An 18,698-nucleotide genomic window follows, 5' to 3' on the forward strand; every position below is an offset into this window, starting at 1 on the left:
GTGGCACATGGACTATTGATCACGTGAGTGAAAGCCCAAGGGAAGGGTACTACCAGAGGCTGAGGGTTGTTGGTACACAAGTCAGTGAGACAGGCGGTGATGGCCTGTGACTTTGGGTTCAGCAATGCCCCGGGGATTCCAATCAGTCAAGTGGGAGGAGTTATTCAGAGTGACTCTTCTTTAGCTCAACTTGGAAGTACCATGCAGATGGGAAGTAGTGGTAAAAAGGTAGCGGTGAAGCTACAAGCACACATATAGAGATACGGACTGTTCTTTAAAAGTCATGCAGATGAAGTTATTCAGAGTGACTCTTTATCAATTATTCTCTATCAAATCTACTTCCATCTTCCCTGATTGAAGAAATCACACAAAGTGATTTAATAACTATCCGCAATTGATTCTAGTTTTCCTCTAAGAACCATTGAAAGATGACAATGTAACAAAGAGCATCTCAAAGGAAGTCCTTCTCCCATCCCAGTTTATGTTGATGAATAAAGCATTAAGGACTGTGAGTTATGAATCTATGGGCTGCGAGGGTTGGAAGGTAAACGTGAATTACGGATATAGCTATAATCAGCCGCTCTTTCGGGGGTAAGCGCTTCATACACAATCCTACAATCCTATACCCATAGCTGACCCAGAGGAAAGCAAAGCAATGGCTGCACCCTGCACATCCCCCTTCCTTGTCAGTTTCTATGTTTCCATCTGTGCCCCATTGAGGAAATTTCCCTTCACTTCCTGTCCCATAGCCAAACAGGAAGTGAGGGAACCCCTGGTTGTCACCAGAACTAGTGTCCCCATTGAAAGATTTTTCCTCTATTCCTGTTCTGGGGACAACCCAAAATATATGACAAAGAGGGTGAGCTTCCCGAATGGGAGACACAAACAGCAATAAAAATCTGACAGGGGTTCTAATCTATCTCCTCTCCATCCAAAACTATTTTTTTTCCTTCAGTTATACCTTAATAAGAACTGTCTATAATGCTGCAAAGCAACCAATCAAGTATATCCTGCCCCCCCCCCCATCCCCTGTCCCGTATATCCTGCCCCCCATCTCCTGTCCTGTATATCCTGCCCCCCATCTCCTGTCCTGTATATCCTGCCCCCCCATCTCCTGTCCTGTATATCCTGCCCCCCCATCTCCTGTCCTGTATATCCTGCCCCCCCATCTCCTGTCCTGTATATCCTGCCCCCCATCTCCTGTCCTGTATATCCTGCCCCCCATCTCCTGTCCTGTATATCCTGCCCCCCATCTCCTGTCCTGTATATCCTGCCCCCCCATCCCCTGTCCCATAAATCCTGCCCCCATCTCCTGTCCTGTATATCCTGCCCCCATCTCCTGTCCTGTATATCCTGCCCCCCATCTCCTGTCCTGTATATCCTGCCCCCCATCTCCTGTCCTGTATATCCTGCCCCCCCATCCCCTGTCCCGTATATCCTGCCCTCCATCTCCTGTCCTGTATATCCTGCCCCCCATCTCCTGTCCTGTATATCCTGCCCCCCCATCCCCTGTCCCATAAATCCTGCCCCCATCTCCTGTCCTGTATATCCTGCCCCCCATCTCCTGTCCTGTATATCCTGCCCCCCATCTCCTGTCCTGTATATCCTGCCCCCCCATCCCCTGTCCCGTATATCCTGCCCTCCATCTCCTGTCCTGTATATCCTGCCCCCCTTCATCCCCTGTCCTATATGTCCTGCCCCCCCCCCCACCTCCTGTCCTGTATATCCTGCCCCCCCCCCATCTCCTGTCCTGTATATCCTGCCCCCCCCCCATCTCCTGTCCTGTATATCCTGCCCCCCCATCTCCTGTATATCCTGCCCCCATCTCCTGTCCTGTATATCCTGCCCCCCCCCCATCTCCTGTCCTGTATATCCTGCCCCCCCCACCTCCTGTCCTGTATATCCTGCCCCCCCCCATCTCCTGTATATCCTGCCCCCATCTCCTGTCCTGTATATCCTGCTCCCCATCCCCTGTCCTGTATATCCTGCCCCCCATCTCCTGTCCTGTATATCCTGCCCCCCTCATCTCCTGTCCTGTATATCCTGCTCCCCATCTCCTGTCCTGTATATCCTCCCCCCATCTCCTGTCCTGTATATACTGGCCCCCCATCCCCTGTCCTGTATATCCTCCCCCCCATCTCCTGTCCTGTATATCCTGCCCCCCTCATCTTCTGTCCTGTATATCCTCCCCCCTCATCTCCTGTCCTGTATATCCTGCCCCCCATCTCCTGTCCTGTATATCCTCCCCCCATCTCCTGTCCTGTATATCCTGCTCCCCATCTCCTGTCCTGTATATCCTGCCCCCCGTCTTCTGTCCTGTATATCCTCCCCCCTCATCTCCTGTCCTGTATATCCTGCCCCCCATCTCCTGTCCTGTATATCCTCCCCCCATCTCCTGTCCTGTATATCCTCCCCCCCCCCCCCATCTCCTGTCCTGTATATCCTACCCCCCCATCTCCTGTCCTGTATATCCTGCTCCCCATCTCCTGTATATCCCGCCCCCCCATCTCCTGTCCTGTATATCCTCCCCCCATCTCCTGTCCTGTATATCCTGCCCCCCCATCTCCTGTCCTGTATATCCTGCCCCCCATCTCCTGTCCTGTATATCCTGCTCCCCATCTCCTGTCCTGTATATCCTCCCCCCATCTCCTGTCCTGTATATCCTGCCCCCCCATCTCCTGTCCTGTATATCCTGCTCCCCATCTCCTGTATATCCCGCCCCCCCATCTCCTGTCCTGTATATCCTCCCCCCATCTCCTGTCCTGTATATCCTGCCCCCCCATCTCCTGTCCTGTATATCCTGCCCCCCATCTCCTGTCCTGTATATCCTGCCCCCCATCTCCTGTCCTGTATATCCTGCCCCCCCATCTCCTGTCCTGTATATACTGCCCCCCCATCTCCTGTCCTGTATATCCTGCCCCCCCATCTCCTGTCCTGTATATACTGCCCCCCCATCTCCTGTCCTGTATATCCTGCCCCCCCATCTCCGGTCCTGTATATCCTGCCCCCCCCATCTCCTGTCCTGTATATCCTCCCTCCCCATCTCCTGTCCTGTATATCCTGCCCCCCATCTCCTGTCCTGTATATCCTGCCCCCCCCCCATCTCCTGTCCTGTATATCCTCCCCCCATCTCCTGTCCTGTATATCCTGCCCCCCTATACAGGACAGGAGATGGGGGGGGGGGGGCAGGATATACAGGACAGGAGATGGGGGCAGGATATGCAGGATATGCAGGACAGGGGATGGGGGGGGCAGGATTTACAGGGGATGGGGGCAGGATTTACAGGACAGGAGATGGAGGGGGGGATATACTTGATTGGTTGCTATGCAGCATTACAGATAGTTCCTATTAAAGGTATAACTGAAGGCAAAACATTTCTTAGTGTTGGATAGAGAGGAGATGAATTAGAACCCCCCCGACACTGAGCATCGCCCCCCTGCCACTGAGCACCACACCGCTCCCCCGCCACTGAGCACCACACCGCCCCACCGCCACTGAGCACCACACCGCCCCACCACCACTGAGCACCACCCCCCAAAACTGAGCACCACCCCCCGCCACTGAGCACCGTACCGCCCCCCGCCACTGAGCACCACCCACCCGACACTGAGCACCGCCCACCTGACACTGAGTATCGCACCGCTCCCCGCCACTGAGCACCACCCTCCCGACACTGTGCACCGCCCCCCCAACACTGAGCACCACCCCCCGCCACTGAGCACCGTACTGCCTGCCCGCCACTGAGCACCACCCACCCGACACTGAGCACTGCACCGCCCCCCGCCACTGAGCACCGTACCGCCCTCCGTCACTGAGCACCACCCACCCGACACTGAGCACCACCCACCCGACACTGAGCACTGCCCACCCGACACTAAGCATCGCATCCCCCCCCCGCCACTGAGCACCACCCACCCGACACTGAGCACTGCACCGCCCCTGCCACTGAGCACCGTACCGCCCTCCGTCACTGAGCACCACCCACCCGACACTGAGCACTGCACCGCCCCCGCCACTGAGCACCGTACCGCCCTCCGTCACTGAGCACCACCCACCCGACACTGAGCAACGCCCATCCGACACTGAGCACTGCCCACCCGACACTAAGCATCGCATCCCCCCCCCGCCACTGAGCACCACCCACCCGACACTGAGCACTGCACCGCCCCTGCCACTGAGCACCGTACCGCCCTCCGTCACTGAGCACCACCCACCCGACACTGAGCACTGCACCGCCCCCGCCACTGAGCACCGTACCGCCCTCCGTCACTGAGCACCACCCACCCGACACTGAGCAACGCCCATCCGACACTGAGCACTGCCCACCCGACACTAAGCATCGCATCCCCCCCCCGCCACTGAGCACCACCCACCCGACACTGAGCACCGCCCCCCAACACTGAGCACCACCCCCCCACCACTGAGCACCATACCGCCCCCCCGCCACTGAGCACCACCCACCCGACACTGAGCACCGCCCACCCGACACTGAGCACCGCACCGCCCCCCCGGCACTGAGCACCACCCACCCGACACTGAGCACCGCCCCCCAACACTGAGCACCACCCACCTGCCACTGACCACCGCACCGCCCCCCCGCCACTGAGCACCACCCACCCAACACTGAGCACCACCCACCCGACACTGAGCACCACTCCCCCTAACACTGAGCTGAGCAGATAACAGACACATAATAATATAATATGAGGTTTAATCTCATTAGTAACAAGAGAAGAAAAACTTACACTGGAAGCGGCCAATGAGGAGAGAGAATTGCCCATCCTCTGTGAGTTTTCTGCATCCGGTAATGAGACCCACAATGATAATGTGGTGGTCTTCTCTAATACAACTTCATGAGGATTTTTCTGCACAACCCTTTGTGGTACTGTAAAAAAATGAAATATAAATATTCAAATGTCTCTCCAGGAAATCTACAATGGATCCGAGTTCATTTATTATTTATAAATAAAATTGATCATTTAGATCTGTTTTATTATCTATATATGTATATATACATTCCTTATTATTACATGAGGAGGAATCCCAGTGTAGTGTATGAGGATCCCCTCCAGTCCTCAGTACTTACCTCCCTCCTCCTTGTAGTGTATGAGGATCCCCTCCAGTCCTCAGTACTTACCTCCCTCCTCCTTGTAGTGTATGAGGATCCCCTCCAGTCCTCAGTACTTACCTCCCTCCTCCTTGTAGTGTATGAGGATCTCCCTCCAGTCCTCAGTACTTACCTCCCTCCTCCTTGTAGTGTATGAGGATCCCCTCCAGTCCTCAGTACTTACCTCCCTCCTCCTTGTAGTGTATGAGGATCTCCCTCCAGTCCTCAGTACTTACCTACCTCCTCCTTGTAGTGTATGAGGATCTCCCTCCAGTCCTCAGTACTTACCTCCCTCCTCCTTGTAGTGTATGAAGATCCCCTCCAGTCCTCAGTACTTACCTCCCTCCTCCTTGTAGTGTATGAGGATCCCCTCCAGTCCTCAGTACTTACCTCCCTCCTCCTTGTAGTGTATGAGGATCCCCTCCAGTCCTCAGTACTTACCTCCCTCCTCCTTGTAGTGTGTGAGGATCTCCTCCAGTCCTCAGTACTTACCTCCCTCCTCCTTGTAGTGTATGAGGATCCCCTCCACTCCTCAGTACTTACCTCCCTCCTCCTTGTAGTGTATGAGGATCTCCCTCCAGTCCTCAGTACTTACCTCCCTCCTCCTTGTAGTGTATGAGGATCTCCTCCAGTCCTCAGTACTTACCTCCCTCCTCCTTGTAGTGTATGAGGATCCCCCTCCAGTCCTCAGTACTTACCTCCCTCCTCCTTGTAGTGTATGAGGATCCCCCTCCAGTCCTCAGTACTTACCTCCCTCCTCCTTGTAGTGTATGAGGATCCCCTCCAGTCCTCAGTACTTACCTCCCTCCTCCTTGTAGTGTATGAGGATCTCCTCCAGTCCTCAGTACTTACCTCCCTCCTCCTTGTAGTGTATGAGGATCTCCCTCCAGTCCTCAGTACTTACCTCCCTCCTCCTTGTAGTGTATGAGGATCCCCCTCCAGTCCTCAGTACTTACCTCCCTCCTCCTTGTAGTGTATGAGGATCCCCCTCCAGTCCTCAGTACTTACCTCCCTCCTCCTTGTAGTGTATGAGGATCACCCTCCAGTCCTCAGTACTTACCTCCCTCCTCCTTGTAGTGTATGAGGATCTCCCTCCAGTCCTCAGTACTTACCTCCCTCCTCCTTGTAGTGTATGAGGATCCCCCTCCAGTCCACAGTACTTACCTCCCTCCTCCTTGTAGTGTATGAGGATCTCCTCCAGTCCTCAGTACTTACCTCCCTCCTCCTTGTAGTGTATGAGGATCCCCTCCAGTCCTCAGTACTTACCTCCCTCCTCCTTGTAGTGTATGAGGATCCCCTCCAGTCCTCAGTACTTACCTCCCTCCTCCTTGTAGTGTATGAGGATCCCCTCCAGTCCTCAGTACTTACCTCCCTCCTCCTTGTAGTGTATGAGGATCCCCTCCAGTCCTCAGTACTTACCTCCTTCCTCCTTGTAGTGTATGAGGATCCCCTCCAGTCCTCAGTACTTACCTCCCTCCTCCTTGTAGTGTATGAGGATCTCCTCCAGTCCTCGGTACTTACCTCCCTCCTCCTTGTAGTGTATGAGGATCCCCTCCAGTCCTCAGTACTTACCTCCCTCCTCCTTGTAGTGTATGAGGATCCCCTCCAGTCCTCAGTATTTACCTCCCACCTCCTTGTAGTGTATGAGGATCTCCCTCCAGTCCTCAGTACTTACCTCCCTCCTCCTTGTAGTGTATGAGGATCCCCTCCAGTCCTCAGTACTTACCTCCCTCCTCCTTGTAGTGTATGAGGATCTCCTCCAGTCCTCGGTACTTACCTCCCTCCTCCTTGTAGTGTATGAGGATCCCCTCCAGTCCTCAGTACTTACCTCCCTCCTCCTCGTAGTGTATGAGGATCCCCCTCCAGTCCTCTGTACTTACCTCCCTCCTCCTTGTAGTGTATGAGGATCCCCCTCCAGTCCTCAGTACTTACCTCCCCCCTCCTTGTAGTGTATGAGGATCCCCTCCAGTCCTCAGTACTTACCTCCCTCCTCCTTGTAGTGTATGAGGATCCCCCTCCAGCCCTCAGTACTTACCTCCCTCCTCCTTGTAGTGTATGAGGATCCCCTCCAGTCCTCAGTACTTACCTCCCTCCTCCTTCTAGTGTATGAGGATCCCCTCCAGTCATCAGTACTTACCTCCCTCCTCCTTCTAGTGTATGAGGATCCCCTCCAGTCCTCAGTGCTTACCTCCCTCCTCCTTCTAGTGTATGAGGATCCCCTCCAGTCCTCAGTACTTACCTCCCTCCTCCTTGTAGTGTATGAGGATCTCCTCCAGTCCTCAGTACTTACCTCCCTCCTCCTTGTAGTGTATGAGGATCCCCTCCAGTCCTCAGTACTTACCTCCCTCCTCCTTGTAGTGTATGAGGATCCCCTCCAGTCCTCAGTACTTACCTCCCTCCTCCTTGTAGTGTATGAGGATCCCCTCCAGTCCTCAGTACTTACCTCCCTCCTCCTTGTAGTGTATGAGGATCCCCTCCAGTCCTCAGTACTTACCTCCATCCTCCTTCTAGTGTATGAGGATCCCCTCCAGTCATCAGTACTTACCTCCCTCCTCCTTCTAGTGTATGAGGATCCCCTCCAGTCCTCAGTACTTACCTCCCTCCTCCTTGTAGTGTATGAGGATCCCCTCCAGTCCTCAGTACTTACCTCCCTCCTCCTTGTAGTGTATGAGGATCCCCCTCCAGTCCTCAGTACTTACCTCCCCCCTCCTTGTAGTGTATGAGGATCCCCTCCAGTCCTCAGTACTTACCTCCCTCCTCCTTGTAGTGTATGAGGATCCCCCTCCAGCCCTCAGTACTTACCTCCCTCCTCCTTCTAGTGTATGAGGATCCCCTCCAGTCCTCAGTACTTACCTCCCTCCTCCTTCTAGTGTATGAGGATCCCCTCCAGTCATCAGTACTTACCTCCCTCCTCCTTCTAGTGTATGAGGATCCCCTCCAGTCCTCAGTGCTTACCTCCCTCCTCCTTGTAGTGTATGAGGATCCCCTCCAGTCCTCAGTACTTACCTCCCCCCTCCTTGTAGTGTATGAGGATCCCCCTCCAGTCCTCAGTACTTACCTCCCTCCTCCTTGTAGTGTATGAGGATCCCCTCCAGTCCTCAGTACTTACCTCCCTCCTCCTTGTAGTGTATGAGGATCACCTCCAGTCCTCAGTACTTACCTCCCTCCTCCTTGTAGTGTATGAGGAACCCCCTCCAGTCCTCAGTACTTACCTCCCTCCTCCTTGTAGTGTATGAGGATCCCCTCCAGTCCTCAGTACTTACCTCCCTCCTCCTTGTAGTGTATGAGGATCCCCTCCAGTCCTCAGTACTTACCTCCTTCCTCCTTGTAGTGTATGAGGATCCCCTCCAGTCCTAAGTACTTACCTCCCTCCTCCTTGTAGTGTATGAGGATCCCCTCCAGTCCTCAGTACTTACCTCCCTCCTCCTTCTAGTGTATGAGGATCCCCTCCAGTCCTCAGTACTTACCTCCCTCCTCCTTGTAGTGTATGAGGATCCCCTCCAGTCCTCAGTACTTACCTCCCTCCTCCTTGTAGTGTATGAGGATCCCCTCCAGTCCTCAGTACTTACCTCCTTCCTCCTTGTAGTGTATGAGGATCCCCTCCAGTCCTCAGTACTTACCTCCCTCCTCCTTGTAGTGTATGAGGATCCCCTCCAGTCCTCAGTACTTACCTCCCTCCTCCTTCTAGTGTATGAGGATCCCCTCCAGTCATCAGTACTTACCTCCCTCCTCCTTCTAGTGTATGAGGATCCCCTCCAGTCCTCAGTACTTACCTCCCTCCTCCTTGTAGTGTATGAGGATCCCCTCCAGTCCTCAGTACTTACCTCCCTCCTCCTTGTAGTGTATGAGGATCCCCCTCCAGTCCTCAGTACTTACCTCCCTCCTCCTTGTAGTGTATGAGGATCCCCTCCAGTTCTCAGTACTTACCTCCCTCCTCCTTGTAGTGTATGAGGATCCCATCCAGTCCTCAGTACTTACCTCCCTCCTCCTTGTAGTGTATGAGGATCCCCTCCAGTCCTCAGTACTTACCTCCCTCCTCCTTGTAGTGTATGAGGATCTCCTCCAGTCCTCAGTACTTACCTCCCTCCTCCTTGTAGTGTAGGAGGATCCCCCTCAAGTCCTCAGTACTTACCTGTCACCTCCTTGTAGTGTATGAGGATCCCCTCCAGTCCTCAGTACTTACCTCCCTCCTCCTTGTAGTGTATGAGGATCCCCCTCAAGTCCTCAGTACTTACCTCCCTCCTCCTTGTAGTGTATGAGGATCCCCTCCAGTCCTCAGTACTTACCTCCCTCCTCCTTTTCGTGTATGAGGATCCCCTCCAGTCCTCAGTACTTACCTCCCTCCTCCTTGTAGTGTATGAGGATCCCCTCCAGTCCTCAGTACTTACCTCCCTCCTCCTTGTAGTGTATGAGGATCCCCTCCAGTCCTCAGTACTTACCTCCCTCCTCCTTGTAGTGTATGAGGATCCCCTCCAGTCCTCAGTACTTACCTCCCTCCTCCTTGTAGTGTATGAGGATCCCCTCCAGTCCTCAGTACTTACCTCCCTCCTCCTTGTAGTGTATGATGATCCCCTCCAGTCCTCAGTACTTACCTCCCTCCTCCTTGTAGTGTATGAGGATCCCCTCCAGTCCTCAGTACTTACCTCCCTCCTCCTTCTAGTGTATAAGGATCCCCTCCAGTCCTCAGTACTTACCTCCCTCCTCCTTCTAGTGTATGAGGATCCCCTCCAGTCCTCAGTACTTACCTCCCTCCTCCTTGTAGTGTATGAGGATCCCCTCCAGTCCTCAGTACTTACCTCCCTCCTCCTTTTCGTGTATGAGGATCCCCTCCAGTCCTCAGTACTTACCTCCCTCCTCCTTGTAGTGTATGAGGATCCCCTCCAGTCCTCAGTACTTACCTCCCTCCTCCTTGTAGTGTATGAGGATCCCCTCCAGTCCTCAGTACTTACCTCCCTCCTCCTTGTAGTGTATGAGGATCCCCTCCAGTCCTCAGTACTTACCTCCCTCCTTCTTGTAGTGTATGAGGATCCCCTCCAGTCCTCAGTACTTACCTCCCTCCTCCTTGTAGTGTATGATGATCCCCTCCAGTCCTCAGTACTTACCTCCCTCCTCCTTGTAGTGTATGAGGATCCCCTCCAGTCCTCAGTACTTACCTCCCTCCTCCTTCTAGTGTATAAGGATCCCCTCCAGTCCTCAGTACTTACCTCCCTCCTCCTTCTAGTGTATGAGGATCCCCTCCAGTCCTCAGTACTTACCTCCCTCCTCCTTCTAGTGTATGAGGATCCCCTCCAGTCCTCAGTACTTACCTCCCTCCTCCTTGTAGTGTATGAGGATCCCCTCCAGTCCTCAGTACTTACCTCCCTCCTCCTTGTAGTGTATGAGGATCCCCCTCCAGTCCTCAGTACTTACCTCCCTCCTCCTTGTAGTGTATGAGGATCCCCTCCAGTCCTCAGTACTTACCTCCCTCCTCCTTCTAGTGTATGAGGATCCCCTCCAGTCCTCAGTACTTACCTCCCTCCTACTTCTAGTGTATGAGGATCCCCTCCAGTCCTCAGTACTTACCTCCCTCCTCCTTGTAGTGTATGAGGATCCCATCCAGTCCTCAGTACTTACCTCCCTCCTCCTTGTAGTGTATGAGGATCTCCTCCAGTCCTCAGTACTTACCTCCCTCCTACTTGTAGTGTATGAGGATCTCCTCCAGTCCTCAGTACTTACCTCCCTCCTCCTTGTAGTGTATGAGGATCTCCTCCAGTCCTCAGTACTTACCTCCCTCCTACTTGTAGTGTATGAGGATCCCCCTCAAGTCCTCAGTACTTACCTGTCACCTCCTTGTAGTGTATGGGGATCCCCTCCAGTCCTCAGTACTTACCTCCCTCCTCCTTGTAGTGTATGAGGATCCCCCTCAAGTCCTCAGTACTTACCTCCCTCCTCCTTGTAGTGTATGAGGATCCCATCCAGTCCTCAGTACTTACCTCCCTCCTCCTTGTAGTGTATGAAGATCCCCTCCAGTCCTCAGTACTTACCTCCCTCCTCCTTGTAGTGTATGAGGATCCCCTCCAGTCCTCAGTACTTACCTCCCTCCTCCTTCTAGTGTATGAGGATCCCCTCCAGTCCTCAGTACTTACCTTCCTCCTCCTTGTAGTGTATGAGGATCCCCTCCAGTCCTCAGTACTTACCTCCCTCCTCCTTGTAGTGTATGAGGATCCCCTCCAGTCCTCAGTACTTACCTCCCTCCTCCTTCTAGTGTATGAGGATCTCCTCCAGTCCTCAGTACTTACCTCCCTCCTCCTTGTAGTGTATGAGGATCCCCTCCAGTCCTCAGTACTTACCTCCCTCCTCCTTCTAGTGTATGAGGATCCCCTCCAGTCCTCAGTACTTACCTCCCTCCTCCTTCTAGTGTATGAGGATCCCCTCCAGTCCTCAGTACTTACCTCCCTTCTCCTTGTAGTGTATGAGGATCCCATCCAGTCCTCAGTACTTACCTCCCTCCTCCTTGTAGTGTATGAGGATCCCCTCCAGTCCTCAGTACTTACCTCCCTCCTCCTTGTAGTGTATGAGGATCTCCTCCAGTCCTCAGTACTTACCTCCCTCCTCCTTGTAGTGTATGAGGATCCCCTCAAGTCCTCAGTACTTACCTGTCACCTCCTTGTAGTGTATGAGGATCCCCTCCAGTCCTCAGTACTTACCTCCCTCCTCCTTGTAGTGTATGAGGATCTCCCTCCAGTCCTCAGTACTTACCTCCCTCCTCCTTGTAGTGCATGAGGATCCCCTCCAGTCCTCAGTACTTACCTCCCTCCTCCTTGTAGTGTATGAGGATCCCCCTCCAGTCCTCAGTACTTACCTCCCTCCTCCTTGTAGTGTATGAGGATCTCCTCCAGTCCTCAGTACTTACCTCCCTCCTCCTTGTAGTGTATGAGGATCTCCTCCAGTCCTCAGTACTTACCTCCCTCCTCCTTGTAGTATATGAGGATCTCCTCCAGTCCTCAGTACTTACCTCCCTCCTCCTTGTAGTATATGAGGATCTCCTCCAGTCCTCAGTACTTACCTCCCTCCTCCTTGTAGTGTATGAGGATCCCCTCCAGTCCTCAGTACTTACCTCCCTCCTCCTTCTAGTGTATGAGGATCCCCTCCAGTCCTCAGTACTTACCTCCCTCCTCCTTGTAGTGTATGAGGATCCCCTCCAGTCCTCAGTACTTACCTCCCTCCTCCTTGTAGTGTATGAAGATCCCCCTCCAGTCCTCAGTACTTACCTCGCTCCTCCTTGTAGTGTATGAGGATCCCCTCCAGTAGGGATGAGCTGAACAACTCCCTGTTCGGTTCGCACCAGAACTTGCGAACAGGCAAAAAATTCATTCGAACACTCGAACACCGTTAAAGTCTATGGGACACGAACATGAATAATCAAAAATGCTAATTTTAAAGGCTTATATGTAAGTTATTGTCATAATAAGTGTTTGGGGATCTGGGTCCTGCCCCAGGGGACATGGATCAATGCAAAAAAAAGTTTTAAAAATGGCCGTTTTTTCGGGAGCAGTGATTTTAATAATGCTTAAAGTGAAACAATAAAAGTGTAATATTCCTCTAAATTTCGAAATTAAAAAAAAAAAATGACGTGGGGGTCCCCCTCAAAATCTAAACCAGGCCCTTCAGGTCTGGTATGGATTTTAAGGGGAACCCCGCGCCAAAATTTAAAAAAAAAATGGCATGGGGTCCCCCCAAAAATCCATACCAGACCCTTATCCTAGCACGCAACCTGGCAGGCCTCAGGAAAAGAGGGGGGACGAGAGAGCGCCCCCCTCCTGAACCATACCATGCCACATGCCCTCATCATTGGGAGGGTGCTTTGGGGTATGTTGGGGACAAGGGCCTCATCCCCACAACCACCTTGCCCGGTGGTTGTGGGGGTCTGCGGGCGGGGGGCTTATTGGAATCTGGAAGCCCCCTTTAACAAGGGGACCCCCAGATCCCGGCCCTCCCCCCTGTGTGAAAAAAGCTGTCAAAAATGTTAAAAATGACAAGAGACAGTTTTTGACAATTCCTTTATTTAAATGCTTCTTCTTTCTTCTATCTTCTTTCTTCTATCTTCCATCGGTTTCTTCCTCCATCTTCTTCTTCTGGTTCTTCTGGTTCTTCCTCCGGTGTTCTCATCCGGCATCTTCCTCCGCGGCGTCTTCTTCCCTTCTTCTCCTCGGGCCGCTCCGCTTCCATGATGGCATGGAGGGAGGGTCCCGCTATGTGACGCTTCTCCTCTTCTGACGGTTCTTAAATAACGGGGGGGGCGGGGCCACTCAGTGACCCCACCCCCCTCTGATGTGGGGGTCCCCCTCAAAATCTATACCAGACCCTTCAGGTCTGGTATGGATTTTAATGGGAACCCCGCGCCAAAATGAAAAAAAAAATGGCTTGGGGTCCCCCCAAAAATCCATATCAGACCCTTATCCTAGCACGCAACCTGGCAGGCCGCAGGAAAAGAGTGGGGACGAGAGAGCGCCCCCCCCTCCTGAACCGTACCAGGCCACATGCCCTCAACATCGGGAGGGTGCTTTGGGGTATGTTGGGGACAAGGGCCTCATCCCCACAACCACCTTGCCCGGTGGTTGTGGGGGTCTGCAGGCGGAGGGCTTATTGGAATCTGGAAGCCCCCTTTAACAAGGGGACCCCCAGATCCCGGCCCTCCCCCCTGTGTGAAAAAAACTGTCAAAAATGTTAAAAATGACAAGAGACAGTTTTTGACAATTCCTTTATTTAAATGCTTCTTCTTTCTTCTATCTTCTTTCCTTTATCTTCCATCGGTTTCTTCCTCCATCTTCTTCTTCTGGTTCTTCTGGTTCTTCCTCCGGTGTTCTCATCCGGCATCTTCCTCCGCGGCGTCTTCTTCCCTTCTTCTCTTCGGGCCGCTCCGCATCCATGATGGCATGGAGGGCGGGTCCCGCTGTGTGACGCTTCTCCTCTTCTGACGGTTCTTAAATAACGGGGGGCGGGGCCACTCAGTGACCCCGCCCCCCTCTGACGCACGGGGACTTGACAGGGACATCCCTGTGGCATTACCCATGACGTCAGAGGGACGGGGTCACCCTTAACGTAATCCCGCCCCCTTCTGACGTCACAGGGAATGCCACAGGGAGGTCTCCGTCAAGTCCCCGTGCGTCAGAGGGGGGCAGGGTCACCGGGTGGCCCCACCCCCCGTTATTTAAGAACCGTCTGAAGAGGAGAAGCGTCACACAGCGGGAGCCTCCCTCCATGCCATCATGGATGCGGAGCGGCCCGAGGAGAAGAAGGGAAGAAGACTCAGCGGAGAAAGATGCCGGATGAAAACACCGGAGGAAGAACCAGAAGAACCAGAAGAACCAGAAGAAGAAGAAGATGGAGGAAGATAGAAGAAAGAAGAAGCATTTAAATAAAGGAATTGTCAAAAACTGTCTCTTGTCATTTTTAACATTTTTGTGTTTTTTTGTGAAATGGTAGGGGTACTTTTGTACCCCCTTACCATTTCACACAGGGGGGAGGGCCGGGATCTGGGGGTCCCCTTGTTAAAGGGGGCTTCCAGATTCTGATAAGCCCCCACGCCCGTAGACCCCCACAACCACCGGGCAAGGGTTGTGGGGATGAGGGCCCCTGTCCCCATCAACATGGGGACAAGGTGTTTTGGGGGTCTACCCCAAAGCACCCTCCCAATGTTGAGGGCATGTGGCCTGGTATGGTTCAGGAGGGGGGGCGCTCTCTCCTCCCCCCCTCTTTTCCTGCGGCCTGCCAGGTTGCGTGCTCGGATAAAGGTCTGGTAGTTGGGGGACCCCACGCTGTTTTTTGTTTTAATTTTGGCGTGGGGTTCCCCTTAAAATCCATACCAGACCTGGAGGGTCTGGTATAGATTTTGAGGGGGAACCCACGCCATTTTTTTTTTTTTTTATTTGGCCAGGGTTCCCCTTAATATCCATACCAGACTTTAAGGGCCTGGTATGGAATTTAGGGGGACCCCCCCCCACGTCATTTTTTTAAAAATTTTGGTTCGGGGTTCCCCTGTGGGGAATTCCCATACCGTTTTTATCAATGAACTTTTATGTGTATTGTCGGACTGGCAATTCATGAATAGCCGCGAGTAGTAGCTGTCAGACTGTTCTAAACACGTGAAACATGCGCCCCTTTACAGGCATACTATAGACACCCCTCTGGTATGAAATTTAAAGGGATATTATACTTTTATTGTTTCACCTTAAGCATTATTAAAATCACTGCTCCCGAAAAAACGTCCGTTTTTAAAACTTTTTTTTGCATTGATCCATGTCCCCTGGGGCAGGACCCGGGTCCCCAAACACTTTTTTATGACAATACCATGCATATAAGCCTTTAAAATTAGCACTTTTGATTTCTCCCATAGACTTTTAAAGGGTGTTCCGCGGCTTTCGAATTCGCAGCGAAACCCCAAATTGTTCGCTGTTCGGCGAACTGGCGAACAGCCGATGTTCGAGTTGAACATGAGTTCGACTCGAACTTGAAGCTCATCCCTACTCTTCAGTCCTCAGTACTTACCTCCCTCCTCCTTGTAGTGTATGAAGATCCCCTCCAGTCCTCAGTACTTACCTGTCTCCTCCTTGTAGTGTATGAGGATCTCCTCCAGTCCTCAGTACTTACCTCCCTCCTCCTTGTAGTGTATGAGGATCCCCTCCAGTCCTCAGTACTTACCTCCCTCCTCCTTGTAGTGTATGAGGATCCCCTCCAGTACTCAGTACTTACCTCCCTCCTCCTTGTAGTGTATGAGGATCCCTCTCCAGTCCTCAGTACTTACCTGTCTCCTCCTTGTAGTGTATGAGGATCCCCTCCAGTCCTCAGTACTTACCTCCCTTCTCCTTGTAGTGTATGAGGATCTCCTCCAGTCCTCAGCACTTACCTCCCTCCTCCTTGTAGTGTATGAGGATCTCCTCCAGTCCTCAGTACTTACCTCCCTCCTCCTTGTAGTGTATGAGGATCCCCCTCCAGTCCTCAGTACTTACCTCCCTCCTCCTTGTAGTGTATGAGGATCCCCCTCCAGTCCTCAGTACTTACCTCCCTCCTCCTTGTAGTGTATGAGGATCTCCCTCCAGTCCTCAGTACTTACCTCCCTCCTCCTTGTAGTGTATGAGGATCCCCTCCAGTCCTCAGTACTTACCTCCCTCCTCCTTGTAGTGTATGAGGATCCCCTCCAGTACTCAGTACTTACCTCCCTCCTCCTTGTAGTGTATGAGGATCCCTCTCCAGTCCTCAGTACTTACCTGTCTCCTCCTTGTAGTGTATGAGGATCCCCTCCAGTCCTCAGTACTTACCTCCCTCCTCCTTGTAGTGTATGAGGATCCCCTCCAGTCCTCAGTACTTACCTCCCTCCTCCTTGTAGTGTATGAGGATCTCCTCCAGTCCTCAGCACTTACCTCCCTCCTCCTTGTAGTGTATGAGGATCCCCTCCAGTCCTCAGTACTTACCTCCCTCCTCCTTGTAGTGTATGAGGATCTCCTCCAGTCCTCAGTACTTACCTCCCTCCTCCTTGTAGTGTATGAGGATCCCCCTCCAGTCCTCAGTACTTACCTCCCTCCTCTTTGTAGTGTATGAGGATCTCCCTCCAGTCCTCAGTACCTACCTCCCTCCTCCTTGTAGTATGTGAGGATCTCCCTCCAGTCCTCAGTACTTACCTCCCTCCTCCTTGTAGTGTATGAGGATCTCCCTCCAGTCCTCAGTACTTACCTCCCTCCTCCTTGTAGTGTATGAGGATCCCCTCCAGTCCTCAGTACTTACCTGCCTCCTCCTTGTAGTGTATGAGGATCCCCTCCAGTCCTCAGTACTTACCTCCCTCCTCCTTGTAGTGTATGAGGATCCCCTCCAGTCCTCAGTACTTACCTCCCTCCTCCTTGTAGTGTATGAGGATCCCTCTCCAGTCCTCAGTACTTACCTCCCTCTTATTTGTAGTGTATGAGGATCCCCTCCAGTCCTCAGTACTTACCTGCCTCCTCCTTGTAGTGTATGAGGTTCCCCTCCAGTCCTTAGTACTAACCTGCCTGTTTCTTGTGGTATATGAGTAGCCCCTCCCCCAGTACCTACCTTCCTGGTCCTTGAAGTATATGAGGACTTGTCCCCGGGTCCAGTTGATGTCTCGGATCTCACACCCTCCTCCGTCTGATTTGTCCTTTTTCCCGAAATACAGCTCCAGTTTAATCTTTAGTTCTTTCAGCTTTTTGGGCTCTGTTCCCACTGAACAAGTACAGGATATCAGTAGATTTTGTCCCCCATTCTGTGTGTTGCTCTGGGAAGGTAACGGTCTATGTCAGTGACATGGCGATGGCTGTGTTGGGTGTGATTTTCACTTTCTGTATCTCAGTTTTCAGTTTCTCTTCCTCTTCTGGGAAATCCCTTTGCACTCCGAGAATGTCTCCACCGATCACCATTTCTGATCTCTGCAGGAGATACAAACACAGGGCAGGGCTGAGCACAGGAGCTGACACTCTAATCCTCACAGTGAGTTTAATATTGGTTTTCTGGGGACATTAGGGGGTCAGGTTTGGGGATTGGAAGGAATTACATGACTCAGATGAGGAAGTAAAATGATAATTACTGACATTCTGTCACATGATATGGGGGGGGGGGTGACGTCTGAAAGCGACATCCGAAAAATGTGAGATGTCAGGTGACTGGAGGAGGGGAATGACATTGTCCCCGATGTCCAGGGACAGTCTGAAGCCTCATCCCTCCTCCTGAGTCCTGTACATCCTGTGTTATAAATAATACATTCATCATCATCATCATCATCATAATAATAATAAACAAGTTAAAAGTTTTCATATCATCCGGTTGTGTTTTGTTACATATTTAACCTCACGCTGACCATGGAACACACAGTATGTGTGGCAGAGAGGAGGATGGACCTCAACATCTACACATGTGTGTCCTTGGCAGCTGAGCTCACACTCTGCACGCTCCCAGCACAGTGACCGAGATGTCACCAACATCTCCTCCTCTCTAGTATTGATCAGGAGCCGATGGGATGGTCCCCAATCATGTGACCACTATGGCTACCAAAGTGGTCACATGATCAGGAAGTCAGCCACTGCCCCCAGGTGGGGGGAGGAATTAACCAAATTTGCATAACTATTCACCCAGTGAATCTGCATGTACATTTGTTCGAAAAACAAACAAATGTTCTTTAGGCTATTTTCTCTTCTGAACGAATGTTCTTTTATTATGGGCCATAGTAAAATGATGCAAAAACAGGGAGGGGGAGAGAACCTTATTTAATAGTAAAATAATGCATTATAGCCACTAGATGGAGCTAAGGAGCATAGGAAATACAGATATCTTTACCAAGAGATACAATGTTACAATTCCAGATGTGACAGACCTAGCCGGGAAAGAGACTTTTGGAGGGGACTGTATGCTAGCCTCTTGCCGATCGATCGGGGGCCCTTGCATTTAGGGGAACGGTGCTCTTTGTAAGCTGTATGCCTGGGGACCCTTGAGGTGGTATTACTGTGGATTCGGGTCCTGGTCCCCCAGGACACACAGACTCTGGGGACCCTGGATTTGTCATATTGGAATAGTGGCTGATTCATAATGCTGGGACAGATACTGTTA

The 18,698-nt window shown here is 52.3% G+C and overlaps 1 protein-coding gene across 1 annotated transcript in view; it reads right to left on the bottom strand.

The window, feature by feature from the left end:
• The window catches only part of LOC141147316 (protein mono-ADP-ribosyltransferase PARP14-like), a 108,075-nt gene extending 90,408 nt beyond the window's left edge, over nucleotides 1-17,667 (bottom strand). Inside the window, exons 1-2 of the mRNA XM_073634533.1 lie at nucleotides 17,172-17,667; nucleotides 4,747-4,886 (exon numbers count right to left, since the gene is read on the bottom strand). Of these exons, the coding sequence (XP_073490634.1) occupies nucleotides 4,747-4,782 (36 nt within the window). The 5' untranslated portion in view covers nucleotides 4,783-4,886; nucleotides 17,172-17,667. The remainder of the gene's footprint in view (nucleotides 1-4,746; nucleotides 4,887-17,171) is intronic.
• Between the last annotated feature and the right edge of the window lie 1,031 nt (nucleotides 17,668-18,698).

Source organism: Aquarana catesbeiana, linkage group LG06 (assembly GCF_042186555.1).
Source record: "Aquarana catesbeiana isolate 2022-GZ linkage group LG06, ASM4218655v1, whole genome shotgun sequence".
Taxonomy (NCBI): Eukaryota; Metazoa; Chordata; class Amphibia; order Anura; family Ranidae; genus Aquarana; species Aquarana catesbeiana.